General features: G+C 41.7%; 1 protein-coding gene across 1 annotated transcript; it reads right to left on the minus strand.

Annotated features, from left to right (window-relative positions):
• Positions 1 to 13,401: 13,401 nt before the first annotated feature.
• On the minus strand, positions 13,402 to 14,950 carry LOC127348882 (F-box protein SKIP23-like). Its single transcript, XM_051374750.1, has one exon. The coding sequence runs from the start codon at positions 14,948 to 14,950 to the stop codon at positions 13,598 to 13,600; it is 1,353 nt and encodes a 450-aa protein (XP_051230710.1). The 3' UTR covers positions 13,402 to 13,597.
• Positions 14,951 to 15,848: the final 898 nt, after the last annotated feature.

Consider the following 15,848-nt stretch of genomic DNA (forward strand, 5'->3'; position numbering starts at 1 on the left):
GTGATCAATGTTGAGAGTGTCCACTAGTGAAAGTATAATCCCTAGGCCTTGTTCCCAAATACTGCAATCATCACTTGTTTACTGTTCTACTGCATCTGTACTGCCTGCAATATTACCACCATCAACCACACGCCAGTTGTAGCATCAAGCTATTTTCTGGTGCCGTTACTACTGCTCATATACATTCATACCACTTGCATCTCACTATCTCTTCGCCGAACTAGTGCACCTATACATCTGAAAAGTGTATTAGGTGTGTTGGGGACACAAGAGACTTCTTGCATTGTGATCGCAGGGTTGCTTGAGAGGGATATCTTTGACCTCTTCCTCCCTGAGTTCGATAAACCTTGGGTGATCCACTTAAGGGAAAACTTGCTGCTGTTCTACAAACCTCTGCTCTTGGAGGCCCAACATTTTCTACAGGAAAAGGAGTGTGCGTAGACATCAAGCTATTTTCTGGCACCGTTGCCGGGGAGGAAAGGTAAAAGGTACTCACACTCCGGATCTCGGCTACTAAGCTATTTTCCGGCGCCGTTGTAAGTGCTCGAAGCTATTTCCTTTAGATCCTGCAATTGCATCTTTTTGTTTCTTGTTTTACACTAGTTTGGCATAATGGAAAGCAACAGTGAGCTTTTAAAATTATTTCCTGAGTTAAGACATGGATGTTTTGATGTGAAAATTAAAAAACCCATGGAACATATTAGTATGAATACTTTGAACACCATTGTTGCTAATGATATGGAAAATTCTAAGCTTGGGGACGCTGGTTTTGATGAGCATGATATTTTTGGTCCCCCAAGCATTGAGGAGAAAATTTACTTTGATGATACTTTGCCTCCTATTTATGATGATTATAATGATAGTAGTCTTTTGGTACCGCCTGTTATGGAGGATAAATTTGATTATGATTACAATATGCCTCCTATATTTGATGATGAGAATAATAATGATAGCTACTTTGTTGAATTTGCTCCCACTACAACTAATAAAATTGATTATGCTTATGTTGGGAGTAGTAATAATTTTATGCATGTGACTCATGATAAGAATGTTTCACTTGATAGTTATATTGTTGAGTTTGCTCATGATGCCACTAGATATTATTATGAGAGAGGAAAATATGGTTGTGGAAATTTTCATGTTACTAAAACACCTCTCTATGTGCTGAAATTTTTGAAGCTACACTTGTTCTATCTTCCTATGCTTGTTACTTTGCTCTTCATGAACTTGTTTATTTACAAGATTCCTATGCATAGGAAGCATGTTAGACTTAAATTTGTTTTGAATTTGCCTCTTGATGCTCTCTTTTGCTTCAAATACTATTTCTTGCGAGTGCATCATTAAAATTGCTGAGCCCATCTTAATGGCTATAAAGAAAGCACTTCTTGGGAGATAACCCATGTGTTTATTTTACTACAGCAATTTTGTTTTATATTTGTGTCTTGGAAGTTGATACTACTGTAGCAACATCTCCTAATCTTAATTTTGTTGCATTGTTGTGCCAAGTAAAGTCTTTGATAAAAAGGTTGATACTAGATTTGGATTACTGCGCAGAAACAGATTTCTGTCTGTCACGAATCTGGGTTGAATTCTCTGTAGGTAACTCAGAAAATTCTGCCAATTTACGTAAGCGATCCTCAGATATGTACGCAACTTTCATTCAATTTGAGCATTTTCATTTGAGCAAGTCTGGTGCCTCTTAGAAATTCGTCTTTACGGACTGTTCTGTTTTGATAGATTCTGCCTTTTATTTCGCATTGCCTCTTTTGCTATGTTGGATGGATTTCTTTGTTCCATTAACTTTCAGAAGCTTTGTGCAATGTCCATAAGTGTTAAGAATGATTGTGTCACCTCTGAACATGTGAATTTTTATTATGCACTAACCCTCTAATGAGTTTGTTTTGAGTTTGGTGTGGAGGAAGTTTTCAAGGGTCAAGAGAGGAGGATGATACAATATGATCAAGAAGAGTGAAAGCTCTAAGCTTGGGGATGCCCCGGTGGTTCATCCCTGCATATTTCAAGAAGACTCAAGCATCTAAGCTTGGGGATGCCCAAGGCATCCCCTTCTTCATCAACAACTTATCAGGTTTCTTCTCTTGAAACTATATTTTTATTCGGTCACATCTTATGTACTTTACTTGGAGCGTCTGTTTGTTTTTATTTTTGTTTTGTTTGAATAAATTCATGCTTGTGTGGGAGAGAGACACGCTCCGCTGGTTCATATGAACACATGTGTTCTTAGCTTTACTTTTAATGTTCATGGCGAAGGTTGAAACTGCTTCGTTAAATTGTTATATGGTTGGAAATAGAAAATGCTACATGTGGTAATTGGTATGATGTCTTGAATAAGTTGATACTTGGAAATTGTTGTGCTCATGATTAAGCTCTTGCATCATATACTTTGCACCTATTAGTGAAGAAATACATAGAGCTTGCTAAAATTTGATTTGCATGATTGGTCTCTCTAAGGTCTAGATATTTTCTAGTAAGGGTCGAACAACAAGGAAGACGGTGTAGAGTCTTATAATTCTTGCAATATGTTCTTATGTAAGTTTTGCTGTACTAGTTCATACCTGTGTTTGCTTCAAACAACCTTGCTAGCCTAAGCCTTGTATTGAGAGGGATTACTTCTCATGCATCCAAAATCCTTGAGCCAAAAACTATGCCACTTGTGTCCACCATACCTACCTACTACATGGTATTTCTCCGCCATTCCAAAGTAAATTGCTTGAGTGCTACCTTTAAACAATTCAAAATTTATCATCCCTTATTTGTGTCAATGTTTTATAGCTCATGAGGAAGTATGTGGTGTTTATCTTTCAATCTTGTTGGGCAACTTTCACCAATGGACTAGTGGCTTCATCCGCTTATCCAATAATTATGCAAAAAGAGCTGGCAATGGGATTCCCAGTCCCAAATTAATTAAACTTCATAATTTTACAAAAATAGACACTCCTCCATGGTATGTGATTGTTGGACGGCACCCGAGGATTCGGTTAGCCATGGCTTGAGAAAGCAACGGTGGGGAGGAGTGTCATCTAAATAAAACTAAAATAAAAAGGCACTCCTTCATGGTATGAGATTGTTGGCAGGCACCCGAGGATTCGGTTAGCCATGGTTTGTGAAAGTAAAGGTTGGGAGGAGTGCCCCCCAAAAATAAAAATGTTTCATGGGAGCCGCTTTTTAAAGGTTTGTCTGGCAAGGGGGTTAGAGTACCCGCTACCATTCGTTGACAACAACAAACACCTCTCAAAATTTACCTTATTGCTCTCTTTATGTTTTCAAAATAAAAGCTCTAGCACAAATATAGCAATCGATGCTTCCCTCTGCGAAGGGCCTTTCTTTTACTTTTATGTTGAGTCAGTTCACCTATTTCTCTCCATCTCAAGAAGCAAACACTTGTGTGAACTGTGCATTGATTCCTACATACTTGCATATTGCACTTGTTATATTACTTTATGTTGACAATATCCATGAGATATACATGTTACAAGTTGAAAGCAACTGCTGAAACTTATATCTTCCTTTGTGTTGCTTCAATGCCTTTACTATGAATCTATTGCTTGATGAGTTAACTCTTATGCAAGACTTATTGATGCTTGTCTTGAAAGTACTATTCATGAAAAGTCTTTGCTATATGATTCAGTTGTTTAATCATTGTCTTTATCATTGCTTTGAATCGCTGCATTCATCTCATATGCTTTACAATAGTATGATCATGATTATGTTGGTAGCATGTCACTTCAGAAATTATCTTTGTTATCGTTTACCTACTCGGGACGAGTAGGAACTAAGCTTGGGGATGCTGATACGTCTCCGACGTATCGATAATTTCTTATGTTCCATGATTGTTTTATGACATTACCTACATGTTTTGTTCACACTTTATATCGTTTTGATGCGTTTTCTGGAACTAACCTATTGACGAGATGCCGAAGTGCCAGTTCCTGTTTTCTGCTGTTTTTGGTTTCAGAAATCCTAGTAAGGAAATATTCTCGGAATTGGACGAAATCAACGCCCAGCATCTTATAATTGGACGAAGCTTCTAGAACACCCGAAAGCCACCAGAGGGGAGCCCTGGGGGCCCCACACACCATCCTGGCGCGGCCCAGGGGGCGCGCCCCCTTATGGTGTCACCGCCTCGTCAACCCTCCGACTCCGCCTATTCGCCTATTTAAAGGTCCCTGACCTAAATCTTCGATACGGAAAAGCCACGGTACGAGAAACCTTCCAGAGCCGCCGCCATCGCGAAGCCAAGATCTGGGGGACAGGAGTCTCTGTTCCGGCACGCCGCCGGGACGGGGAAGTGCCCCCGGAAGGCTTCCCCATCGACACCACCGCCATCTCCATCACCGCTGCTATCTCCCATGAGGAGGGAGTAGTTCTCCATCGAGGCTAAGGGCTATACCGGTAGCTATGTGGTTAATCTCTCTCCTATGTACTTCAATACAATGATCTCATGAGCTTCCTTACATGATTGAGATTCATATGAGTTTTGTATCACTATTCATCTATGTGCTACTCTAGTGATTTTATTAAATTAGTCTATTCCTCCTCCATGATGTAATGTTGACAGTGTGTGCATCATGAAGTACTTGGTATATGCTATGATTCTGATCTCTTGTAGATTATGAAGTTAACTATTACTATGATGGTATTGATGTGATCTATTCCTCCTTTCATAGTCTGTCGGTGACGGTGTGCATGCTATGTTAGTACTTGGTATAGTTGTGTTGATCTATCATGCACTCTAAGGTTATTTAAACATGAATATCGAATATTGTGGAGCTTGTTAACTCCGGCATTGAGGGTTCTAGTAGCCCTACGCAATTAGTGGTGTTCATCATCCAACAAGAGAGTGTAGAGTATAGCATTTATCTATTTATTCTGTTATGTGATCAATGTTGAGAGTGTCCACTAGTGAAAGTATAATCCTTAGGCCTTGTTCCCAAATACTGCAATCATCACTTGTTTACTGTTCTACTGCATCTGTACTGCCTGCAATATTACCACCATCAACCACACGCCAGTTGTAGCATCAAGCTATTTTCTGGTGCCGTTACTACTGCTCATATACATTCATACCACTTGCATCTCACCATCTCTTCGCCGAACTAGTGCACCTATACATCTGACAAGTGTATTAGGTGTGTTGGGGACACAAGAGACTTCTTGCATTGTGATCGCAGGGTTGCTTGAGAGGGATATCTTTGACCTCTTCCTCCCTGAGTTCGATAAACCTTGGGTGATCAACTTAAGGGAAAACTTGCTGCTGTTCTACAAACCTCTGCTCTTGGAGGCCCAACACTGTCTACAAGAAAAGGAGTGTGCGTAGACATCAAGCACCACTTAATGTGAATGTATGGGTATTCGAACTGCAGTAGCAAGAAGGAAAATATATTTACTCTCTCCAACTAGAGTGTCATAATTCTAGTTGTCTCTGCACTAAACAAAACAAAATAACTATGGGGTTTAACTTGATGCTTGAAAGTAAAAAAAACATGAAATATAAGTATCACAATCTTCCAATATTCAGGAGGACATAATGGATGTTTAACTCTTATGAAAAAACAAAATATGAAATATAAGTGTCGCAAATCCTCTAATATTTAGGAGGACAAAATAGATGTTTAACTCTTATGGAAACAATAGACCTGGTTCATAGTTTCGCTTGATCCCTCTCTCTCAACAATGATAGTGATCATGTTGTAAGATGATAAAAGTTACACACAATTGTCATGCTTTAATGGTTAACGTTTATAATGGATACACATGTGCTAAAAGGCATAGTTAAGAAGAAGTACCCATATGTATGTTGCGTCACTTCAGCATGTGGTTTCTATCACTCCGCCATGTCATACTCCTTTCCTTTTTTAAACCTAGATAAAGGATGTTGGTGGTACCATTTTTATAGACATCATACTCCTTTATCTACATACTACCTCCATCCCAAAGGTTAAGGTTTATGTTTTTTTTTAAGTCAAATCAAGTTAAGTTTGATCAAACTTTTAGAAGAATGTATCAACAAATATAATATTTTGTAGATAACATATGAAAATATATTTCATTATATATATATATATATCTAATGATATTGATTTTTTATTTTGCATGTTAATGATTTTTGGTAAAAACTTAGTCAAACTTGACATAGTTTGACTTCGTAAAAATAATATAAGCCTTAAGCTTTGGGATGATGGTAGTACATCATACTGTTTTGTCACTCGGCTACACCCTTTATAAACATACATTGTACTCCTTTATATAAAAGCACACTACATCAACAAAAGTTGTGTTTGATGTCGCATGCCACATCTCTCTCATCTACTTGCATTCAGTGTTGTAAAATACCCCGTGATGTGGGAAAACAAGGCATTACCACTAGCATTACTGTGAAAACCGGAACTTTACTTTCCGACCCTCCTGTGTTACTCGTCAATCCCAAGATCAATGTTGACGATACAACGAAATGTATATCATTACAAACGTACAAAAAATAATATTACAAAGTTTGAATAGCCACATAGTGTGGCATTCATTACAATCAGAAATCACATCGCATAACTAAAACGCGAAGCAACTCCATCTCAGCCACACGCAGTTGATGTAGTCCATGAGGCATCACTCTTCAATGTCGTTGTAGTTATCGTAGGTCTTCCTTGTCTTTGTAGTACTCTGGATATCAACAAAAGTATTTCCATGAGTACATAGAGTACTCAACACACCCCCTCGATGTAAGACCTAATATATCTACATGAGGCTTCAACGAAAGGCTGTTTGGTTCTTTTGCATAAAAGCTAATTTTATTTGCAATATATTTGATAAAGGTGTTTTAGACGAAAACATGTTTTATAATGAGTGTAATATTTCTCATCAATGTAATTGTCCTTGACAACTCACATATTTAATAGGATTTGGATTCCAGGGAAAGAAGGAAAGGATAGAGGCAAAGAGGGAAATAGCAATACAGGTTCATGTATGTCAAGAAAGATTCATGTGCCCTCCATGACCATGGACACGACTATTAGAATAGTTTTAACTCTACAGAGGTTGTACACTTTGCCTACATGACACAATCCCGTCTTGTTGCCCACCAACCGTCGCTGATTTAATACACACCAATTGGTGTACCGGCAGAGGGATCGTGACAAGGTCTTTTAGCTAGATCCCCCAAAGATGTGACATGCCCACCGGGTATGGCGCACGGTACTGAGAGTATGTCCCCAAACCAGTCCCCCCATCTATGCCGAAGGTTCTCCCGTAGGCAGCCACCTCATCTGTGGCACGACGACATCAACACCTAAGGCTGACTAACTATATTATTAACTACCGCATTTTTCCAAAAACTTGAAACATAAATATATATTTTTTGTTTTTTTTACCGAAAGGAGTGATGTCCACGAGCACCAAATCTCTATTCGTTGGATATAAGAGTCAATCAACTACACTTTGATGATTTTTTCAGGGGATTTATTTTTCTTTTTTGAGAACGGCTACACGTGTCTTGTTTATGGCATCGTTGCAGTTTGCAGGCTTGTGCATTCCCAGAATGAAACCAGCCCATCGCATATGGCTGACAGGCCCATCGGAGCCCAGCTAGCTCCTACAGTATATGTACATGGCTGGCTGCCCCTTCTCCCTTCCCGTCCCCTCTCCTCCTTCACCCCGCGCCTTCTCGCCTCCTAAAATCAGCCACCGCCACCTCGCCGGGAATCGAGAAATTCCCCCCCGGCCACTGTCACGGCACACCTCGCCAGAACCCTACCTCAAGTATCCTCTACAATCCGTTCAGCCGCACCGCCTCGCTGCTCTCCGGAGCTCTTTCCCGCCACGCCCCCAAGCAGCCCCGCGGCCAAGAACCCTTCTTGGTCGGCGGGAATGGCGAAAAAGAAGTTCGACCCGAACATGGCGTCTTCCCCAGCCAAGAGCAAGGATCCCTGCCAGTTCGAGAGCACGGCGTCCTCCCCGCCACGTGCAGTCCCTGCCCTGGCCGAGAGCATGGCGTCGGCCCTGGCCAAGAACGTCGTGCCGTCCTCGTCCAAGGACCATGCGCCGTCCTCGTCCAAGAACAAGGACCCCGTCCTGGCCAAGAGCAAGGCCCTCATCGCGCCGTCCTCGTCCAAGAACAAGGACCCCGTCCTGGGGGCCAAGAGCAAGGCCCTCGTCGCGCCGTCCTCGTCCAAGAACAAGGACCCCGTCCTGGTCAAGAACAAGGACATCATCGCGCCATCCTCGTCCAAGAACAAGCACCCCGTCCTGGCCGACGAGAACAAGGCCCTCATCCCGTTCAGGAACGCCGCCAAAAACAAGTCGTCCCTCTCGGCAAAGAACACGGCCCCCGCACCAGTCAAGAACACGGAGTCCGCCCTGGACGAGAACACAGCGTCCTCCATGGATAAGAACGCAGCACCCAAGTGGTGGCGGTGGCAGTGGAAGAGACTCCTCAACGCCTTCTTGCAACAGCTGCACGGCACAGCCAGAGAGAAAGAGGCGCCCGCTGAAGAGGTGAGGAACCACTGGCTCTGTTCACTTATGTAACACAAGGCTCATTCAAGTGGAACACTAACATTTGAGTTAGCATTGAATAGGGAAATATGGGAACTGAGATGGTATGTCATGACAAATGTGATGACTAATGTTTGTCTGTCGAATTTTGCATCCGATCGAGACATGAATAGTTGGGAAATGAGTGCAAGGCTTGCATTTTGCCAAGCCCACGAGGAGCCTTGCTTATGGTGCCTCAGTCATTCCTTTATGATCAGTAGTCACATCCTTATGTCTGCTTTTGTGTTTCATTCTAGTATGTTATGGTGTCAAGATAAATTCGACCTTCCATATTTTGCTTAATTTTGGCTGCCCGTATCAGCAATGCTTTAGTAATGGAGAACGTGCAAAGAAATGAAGAATGATCTGCCTAGCATTATCTCTGCAGGTTGAGGTTGACGCCGTTGCTTTAATTGATTGATCTTTATGGAGTGGAATAATTAAAACATTGAAATCTCCTTTATGTTTTTGGATTATGTTCAGGAAGAGAAGGAGAAGAGGAAGGAGCAAAGCAATCAGATTTACCTGGAGGATACAAATAAGATCGAGCGGCAGGCTTCGCCTCAACTTCCAGAGGTATATGTTTTATAAGTTGTCAAGGCGAAAAAAAATGCTACATACAATTGCTTTGGTAACGTTATACTCCCTGATTTTGGTAATGACATGGGGAATGTGGTCAGTAATGTTTGTCTGTGTAGAATATTGTGTCATACCGTGACATATGAATGGGCGAGAAATGAGCGCAAGGTTATTTAGTCTTTGAATTAATTTCTTACTAATTTGTAACATGTCGATGTTCAAGATTATTTTTTGCATATATTGTCAATTCACACTTTTTATATTCTGAAATGCTTTATTTCCATCTCAACTTTGTTTGCAAATGTTCCGTGGAACAATGCCTCGGATGTGTTAATGTTTAGTTAACTGATCTTTATGAAGTGGAAGCACTATAATGTTCAAAATTCCTCTACATTTTTTGAATATGTTCAGGAGAGCAAATGCCAGAACCATGCTTATATTTATGCTAAGAACGTCCAGCATAGGAATGTGCATGATCATGATGAAACCGGAGCAGACCACGGTGTACTGCAGGACCTTCAACCATCAAGTAAGTGAAGCTGCTTGATTGGTAGCTCTGGGAGTATTTCTGGGAGTAACTGTTAAATGAAGTAGGATGTTAAAGAAAAAAATCATACACTGTAGATTTCTGGTAGCTCTGGGAGTATTTCTGGGAGTAACTTGCGAATTGTACACTTGTAGATTGTTGAGGACAATCCGAAATTTGGCCGGTATTTGAGAAGTGCTATTCACAAGCACTATGTTGAGCTTATGTCAAGATGCACACCTGGTAAGGGGGTGTGCACCATTTGCTACTTTGAGGATGGCGGACGCCATCAGATGCCTCAGTCAAGTGTAAGTTTTAGCCAATGAAATGTTGTCTCGTGTTTAACTTTATGGTGTTGTTGATTTGTGTCCATATATCGTCCGTTCATTTTGATTTTCAATCTGCAGCTGAGTGGGCACATTGAACGCAAGCATGGCTTATCGGCTGGTGTGCAGTGCAACAACTGCGCCGCCATATTTCGTTCGGAGCACCACCGAGACCTGCATGGCAAGCACTGCAATGCCTAGTTCTAAGTTTTGCCTGTTGGGAAGATCCGCAGTGGCTGTAGACTGAAACCAGAAGGACCCTGGAAGAGTTGCAAAGACTGTAATCTGCACTTCTTTGTGTAATCTGCACTCCTGTGGATATGGTAGCATGGATTCTTTTTGAAGTCCTCATTTTCCAGTCTGAGGTTTTAGGAGGCATCTTCAAGTATAGCCTTATTGGGATTGAAGAACTACACAGTGTGCTGATAAAAAGATATGAGATACAGTATGTTCTTCTAGGATGATGTGTGAGAACAATGTCAACCACAGATTGTGAGCCCAGGGCGCTCAGGTTGTTGAGAAAATGATTTTGTTGGCGGATGATATGTTGGAACTACTGTAGAACTTATTGTGTCCATTTCGATTGAGTTGCTCGAAAATTACAAATGGGGAAGATGGTGACAAGCGTCGTCTTGGTCATCTTGACAAGGAAGCATGGCATGTGTAGCTTACTAGCTTCACTTATTTGTTATGAGTTATGCAGGCATAATATCATAGCCTCAGTTTTTAGTGTAGGTTTGACTGTTTCTCGGAAAAGTTTTGAGCATAAGTAATTCTGGTAAAGTTCAGCTTGGGAACCCAAACTTGGATGAAAGTCTTTCATATTTAGCTGAACATGTTCACCATCTTGTAGTTTTGAGTTTTGACAAAAGGACTGAAGTCCTTACATTGCAACAGAGCTAATGGAAGATGTACCATACAGATATAGAGGATCAGAAGGTACCTAATGCATTGAGGGATACAGTTGTTGTTGCAAGCTTTACTGCCTGTGAAAAAGAACAACTAGTTTATGATGACAAGTTGAGCGTAAGAGGTTCTTTTAGATCAATAGGACATTACACCACAATCTCATTTTCAGTGAAGTTTATGTGGTTTTCGAAACTACAGGGTTCACAAGCTAAAGCCGGAGTTGTGGTATGGGAGATTTTGTTGAGGCATGGACTAAGAATCTCTGTTGCCAAAGGTAAATAAGTATTTTCTGTGGGGAAGATTAGCAGTATCCGGTGATCATGGTAGCATGTTTTGAGGACAATAATATACCAAATTATATTTCATTGTGAAGGCAAGTTTGGAGATTCTCAGTTTCTAGCATTGCTTGATGTCCATTAAAACAGCCTTTTGCCAAGTTTTGAACTAAAAATGTTGAGAATGGAATAAGAAGATTTATAGTAGGTAAAGATTTTGTTAAGGCAGTGAGTAAGAGTCCCTGTTGCCAAAGGTAAATAATTATTTTCTATGGGAAATATTAGCAGCTATAGATTTTATAAGGGGCACTATCCTAATGTATTAGAGCAATCTTGGCGATCCTCTAAAACCATGGGGATACAGCTAAGAGGAAAGGTGGGGGACACGACCATGTAGTGATTTAAATACTAATAATTGGTTGAGGAATCGCAGGAGTTGATGTCAATTTTGCGCCAGACTGTGAGGCACTGAACCAACAGAAAACTATTCATCTGCGAGGTTGGGTTCAGAAACACGGCGTGTTGATGGTGATAAGCATCAGCTTGGTCATGGTGACAAGGAAGCATGACCACTATAGCTTTACTTGCTGATTATTAGTTTTACAGGCGTATCATGTGATTAGAGTTTATTATAGTTTTACTGCTTCTAGGAATAGTGAGGATGGTTAATTCTGTTTATGGTAAGTTTGGGAATCCAAATTCAGATGGAAGCCTATCATTTCTAGTTGAACATGTTCACGAGGTTGCAGTTTTGAGATTTGACAATAGGACTGATGTTCTTACATTGCAACTGAATTCGTACCAAGGATAACTTTGTGGAAAGGTGATGGCATGGTAATGTAGGTTGTCCTTTTTTGCTTCAGAATCAGAAGATGCAGTGTCAAATGGCGCGATATGTGGTAGCATGGGATTCTGTTTAAATCATCTACATTCCAGCCTGAAATCCCAGGAGGGGCCTTCTCCCCGGTTTCACTTGGAATGTGACTGTTCATTTGAAGATCAAGTGCTCATCGATTTTTTTAGTACTCAAAACCTGAATTTGTACCAAGGATAACTTTGTGGAAAGGTGGTGGTATGGTAATCGGAAGATGCAAACCAGTCATGTCTTTGAGAATTTGTTCAGGCACTGGGTGAACGGTTTCAGCAATAAAACTCGAAAGCTGGTAGTGGCTATGGAAGTGGAATATCTGATATACGTCTTATATATTGTCAGAATATTTTTCTAATTATTCTCTCACTGTCATTCATTCTATTTTCAGATTGATTCGTGATTTGTCTGGGTTTCAAAAGATGAAAAGATGGTAAAGCTGGGCTCCAGTGGCAAGGAGCAGACTTGGAATTGGAGAAGCAGAATTTTTAGAGTTCCCAGATCCCTGCCTCGTTTTGTTTATTAATCAATGTTTTACATCTAACATGAACCTTGTCACATCTTTTGTAGGTCGTCTGTTTGATGCCTTCATGTTGCTGCGAACCGGACCTTGTTATTTTTATGACAAGAAAACAAGAAAATATGTTGAGGAAGCCATTTGGATTTGCTCCAGAGATTTCAGTGTTAGCCTTGCAAGGGCAATTTCTTCCCCGAAAAAGCGGCTACTAGGAAGAGAAATGTTTATTTGCTCCAGATTTCAGAAGTATTATCTTACTGTAATGATACTTGGGATTCTCTTACTGTAAATATATTTGACCCTGGACGCCTTCTTTGTTGTACAACTTGTGCATAAATTTGAGGAAGAGCCATCAATTCTGGAGGTAAGACTAATGATGGCAAATCAACCTCTATCTTTTGGACATGATAAATGCAGACAAAGTGCACATAATTTTCAAGGGATACAGGAACATCGCCTAAATACATGAAAAGATCTACTGTCAAGGAAATACGAACGTTGGTATTGAATCTTGACGGCGAAAAGTCATGGACAGATTTGTTTCTTGAAGAGAACTGGGTCATCTCGCAGCTTGTCTCTCCACCCTCCAGTGGACATGATCTTGCTAAACTCTACAAATTTGATGAATTTCAAAACAACAGCAACGAATAAACCTGTTAGCCATTGTCAAAACATAAGCTATTTCCAGCTTAGTAACAGCTGACCTCATCAAAACCGACACAAGCTTTCTGGCATGTGGCATTAATTCGTCAAGAGTGGTCATATAGGTGCAATAGATTAACAAAAATCTTTCTACTTTTAAATTCTCTCCAGTAGAATATAAATAAGCAAAGCCACATGTGCATTGCACTAACAAGTTTACAGCATAACTTCTCAATTTCAACCGAGGGACAAACATCCCATGTGTTTAACAGATTATAGTGCCCCTACAGATCAGGTAAGCACAGATAATTAATATAAGAAGCAAATATAAGTGGCTCGCAGGCACTCTCCTTACAAGAACTCAAACATGAAACTTGTACTGAGTCACTCAAACAAAGGAAGGTTCATCCTTTACAGTCTTGTAAGACTTGGTGTTATCCATACGGGTGTAGGCCAATTGGACCAAAGCTGAGGGGACACAAGTTCCTCACAAGTGCTATTTGCCAAGTCAAAGATTCCAATATCACGATGGTTATCCTTACATCCATAAAGATATATCTCATCATCATCTGTAAAGTAAACACAGTTTGCCTTCAACTGCAGATACTCTTGAGCACTTAGACATAGTGTTTGGTTGTGCCCAAGAAGGAACACGTGATCATCCAAGCTATTTATTCCCACAAGCTTTTTAGCCCTGGTGTCAACTTTATATATCTTGATATTCGTGGTATTAATCACATATGATGGAGGGCCAGCATCTTCACTGCCCTCCCGGGTTCTCCAGATTTGCAGTAGATCGCCGCACGGAGCCTGGACAATGTACTTATTCGAGCAGTATTCTACCATGTCTAAAATTAACTCCGTTGTGACCATAGGGCCTCTGAGATCGAAGGCGTAAATTTTTCCTTTCAATGTCACTGCATATAACAGACCATCCTTGTAGATGCAGTCCTGAAAATCAGAGTGCGGTGGCAGCCAGGTCCATTTGTTATCCCCTAACCTAGCAAATGAAAGCTGCCAGTATGGACTGTGGATAAGCGCCACAATATGTCCTCCTGCAGATGCATCATAAAATACGAATGCCTTATTATGGAGGTAGTTCCGCAGCGTGGCGAGAGCTAGGGATCTGGGTTCGTCATTAAAGTACTCAGCTGTGTGGGGTGAATAATGGTACATACATAAGGCACCTGCTTCATTGAAAATGGGAGTCACATGCTCGATGGTGATCACCGACGGTAGAGCGATCTGTTCACAGGTGATTGGATTGAGAAGATGCATCTCAGACCTCTCATCAGCAGTAACCAGCCAGCCATTTGAGGAGCCAATCACATACCTAGTGCGAATAGGAGGCTCCGGGAGAGTCAACTTGTATGACCTCTTCTCCGCGAGGCTGTAGAGGAACGCAACACTCTCTCCAGCAGATTTCGAGGTGTAGAAGAGGCACGGCGTCTGGGGCCGCTTGTACAGCCCAAGACTGCATAGGCTGGTATGTATGGAGCGCCAGGAGGAGCAGATGGAGCTGGCACGCATTAGGTCTGGGATCTCGAGAAGAGCAAATATATCCATGAGGACATCCTGCGGCAACTCTGGCAATTTGCCCACTTCAATCTCCAAGTGTGCTGGATGAATATGTTTTCGCTCGAGGGATTTCTTCATTAAACTGGGAGGAAGACCTAGCAGCTTGCGCAAAACTCTCAAGAGCAGAGAGCAGAGATTCCATGGGTGCCATAAGCCAAATATCCTGGCTACGCTACAGGTCTCCATTGGAGCAAAACCGCCTCCACGTGAAGACGACGAATCCCTTCAGCACTACTTGGAAAGTTGCAACCTTTTCTAATTGATACTCGAGAGGTCAGAGGGCCTGGGCATACATATGGGGAGGCGGAGCAACCCGAGGGCTCAGTACCAGTTCGAGTAGGTTTTGTCAATCTGAGTCCAAATTCCGAAAACGTCACTGTGTATCGCCTGAATTCTTCATTGGATCATTGTGGGTTCGGAGTTTGAATCGAACTGGTAGATTCAACAGCTCCGAGTATTCAGTCCTCCCTCTTCTACAAGCGGATTCCGATTCTGAAAGATTGGGGGGGGATTACCCGCGGTGGATCGGATCAGTCCAGTACAGGGCGTGACATAGAGTTTCAGAAGATGTAGGATGGAGAAGAACTATACTCGCAATGGTACAGTGACGATGGCATCATCAAGCACAGTCTCAACTCTCAAGGCAACTTTCTGGGTGGATTGTGCCATTGTGTGGACGACGATTGCATCTGGAACACTTACATTGTGTTTGGATGCACAAAATCTGGGCTTGGAATCGGAATTGAAAATTAGATAGGCCCAATTCGGCTGTTTGGGTGGACACAGAATTTAGGTTTGGAAACTTGACCCAATTCCACGCCCAGCCCCACGCGCGTCCATTGTGTGTAGCGAGATTTCAAGGGGGCGACCTCGGAAACTGCCTTGAATCATCTAGCGAACCGGTATCCTTCTTCTCGTAGAACTCGCAAGCGAGACCTCTCGAGGCTAGGTCCTAGATCGCGGGCAGGACTGGAATGGCGGCGGGAAGTTGAACACCCGCGGCGGCTGACTGGGCAGCGAAAAATTCATATGTGTTTATAACAAGTTAACAACTATGCTATGCACTCAGCCTGTGTAGAAATTT

Source organism: Lolium perenne, chromosome 4, assembly GCF_019359855.2.
Source record: "Lolium perenne isolate Kyuss_39 chromosome 4, Kyuss_2.0, whole genome shotgun sequence".
In the NCBI taxonomy this organism is placed as follows: domain Eukaryota; kingdom Viridiplantae; phylum Streptophyta; class Magnoliopsida; order Poales; family Poaceae; genus Lolium; species Lolium perenne.

Bases quoted from the DNA above. Each gene is read 5' to 3' on its own strand.
- LOC127348882 (XM_051374750.1), bottom strand. From the start codon at position 14,950: ATGGAGACCTGTAGCGTAGCCAGGATATTTGGCTTATGGCACCCATGG.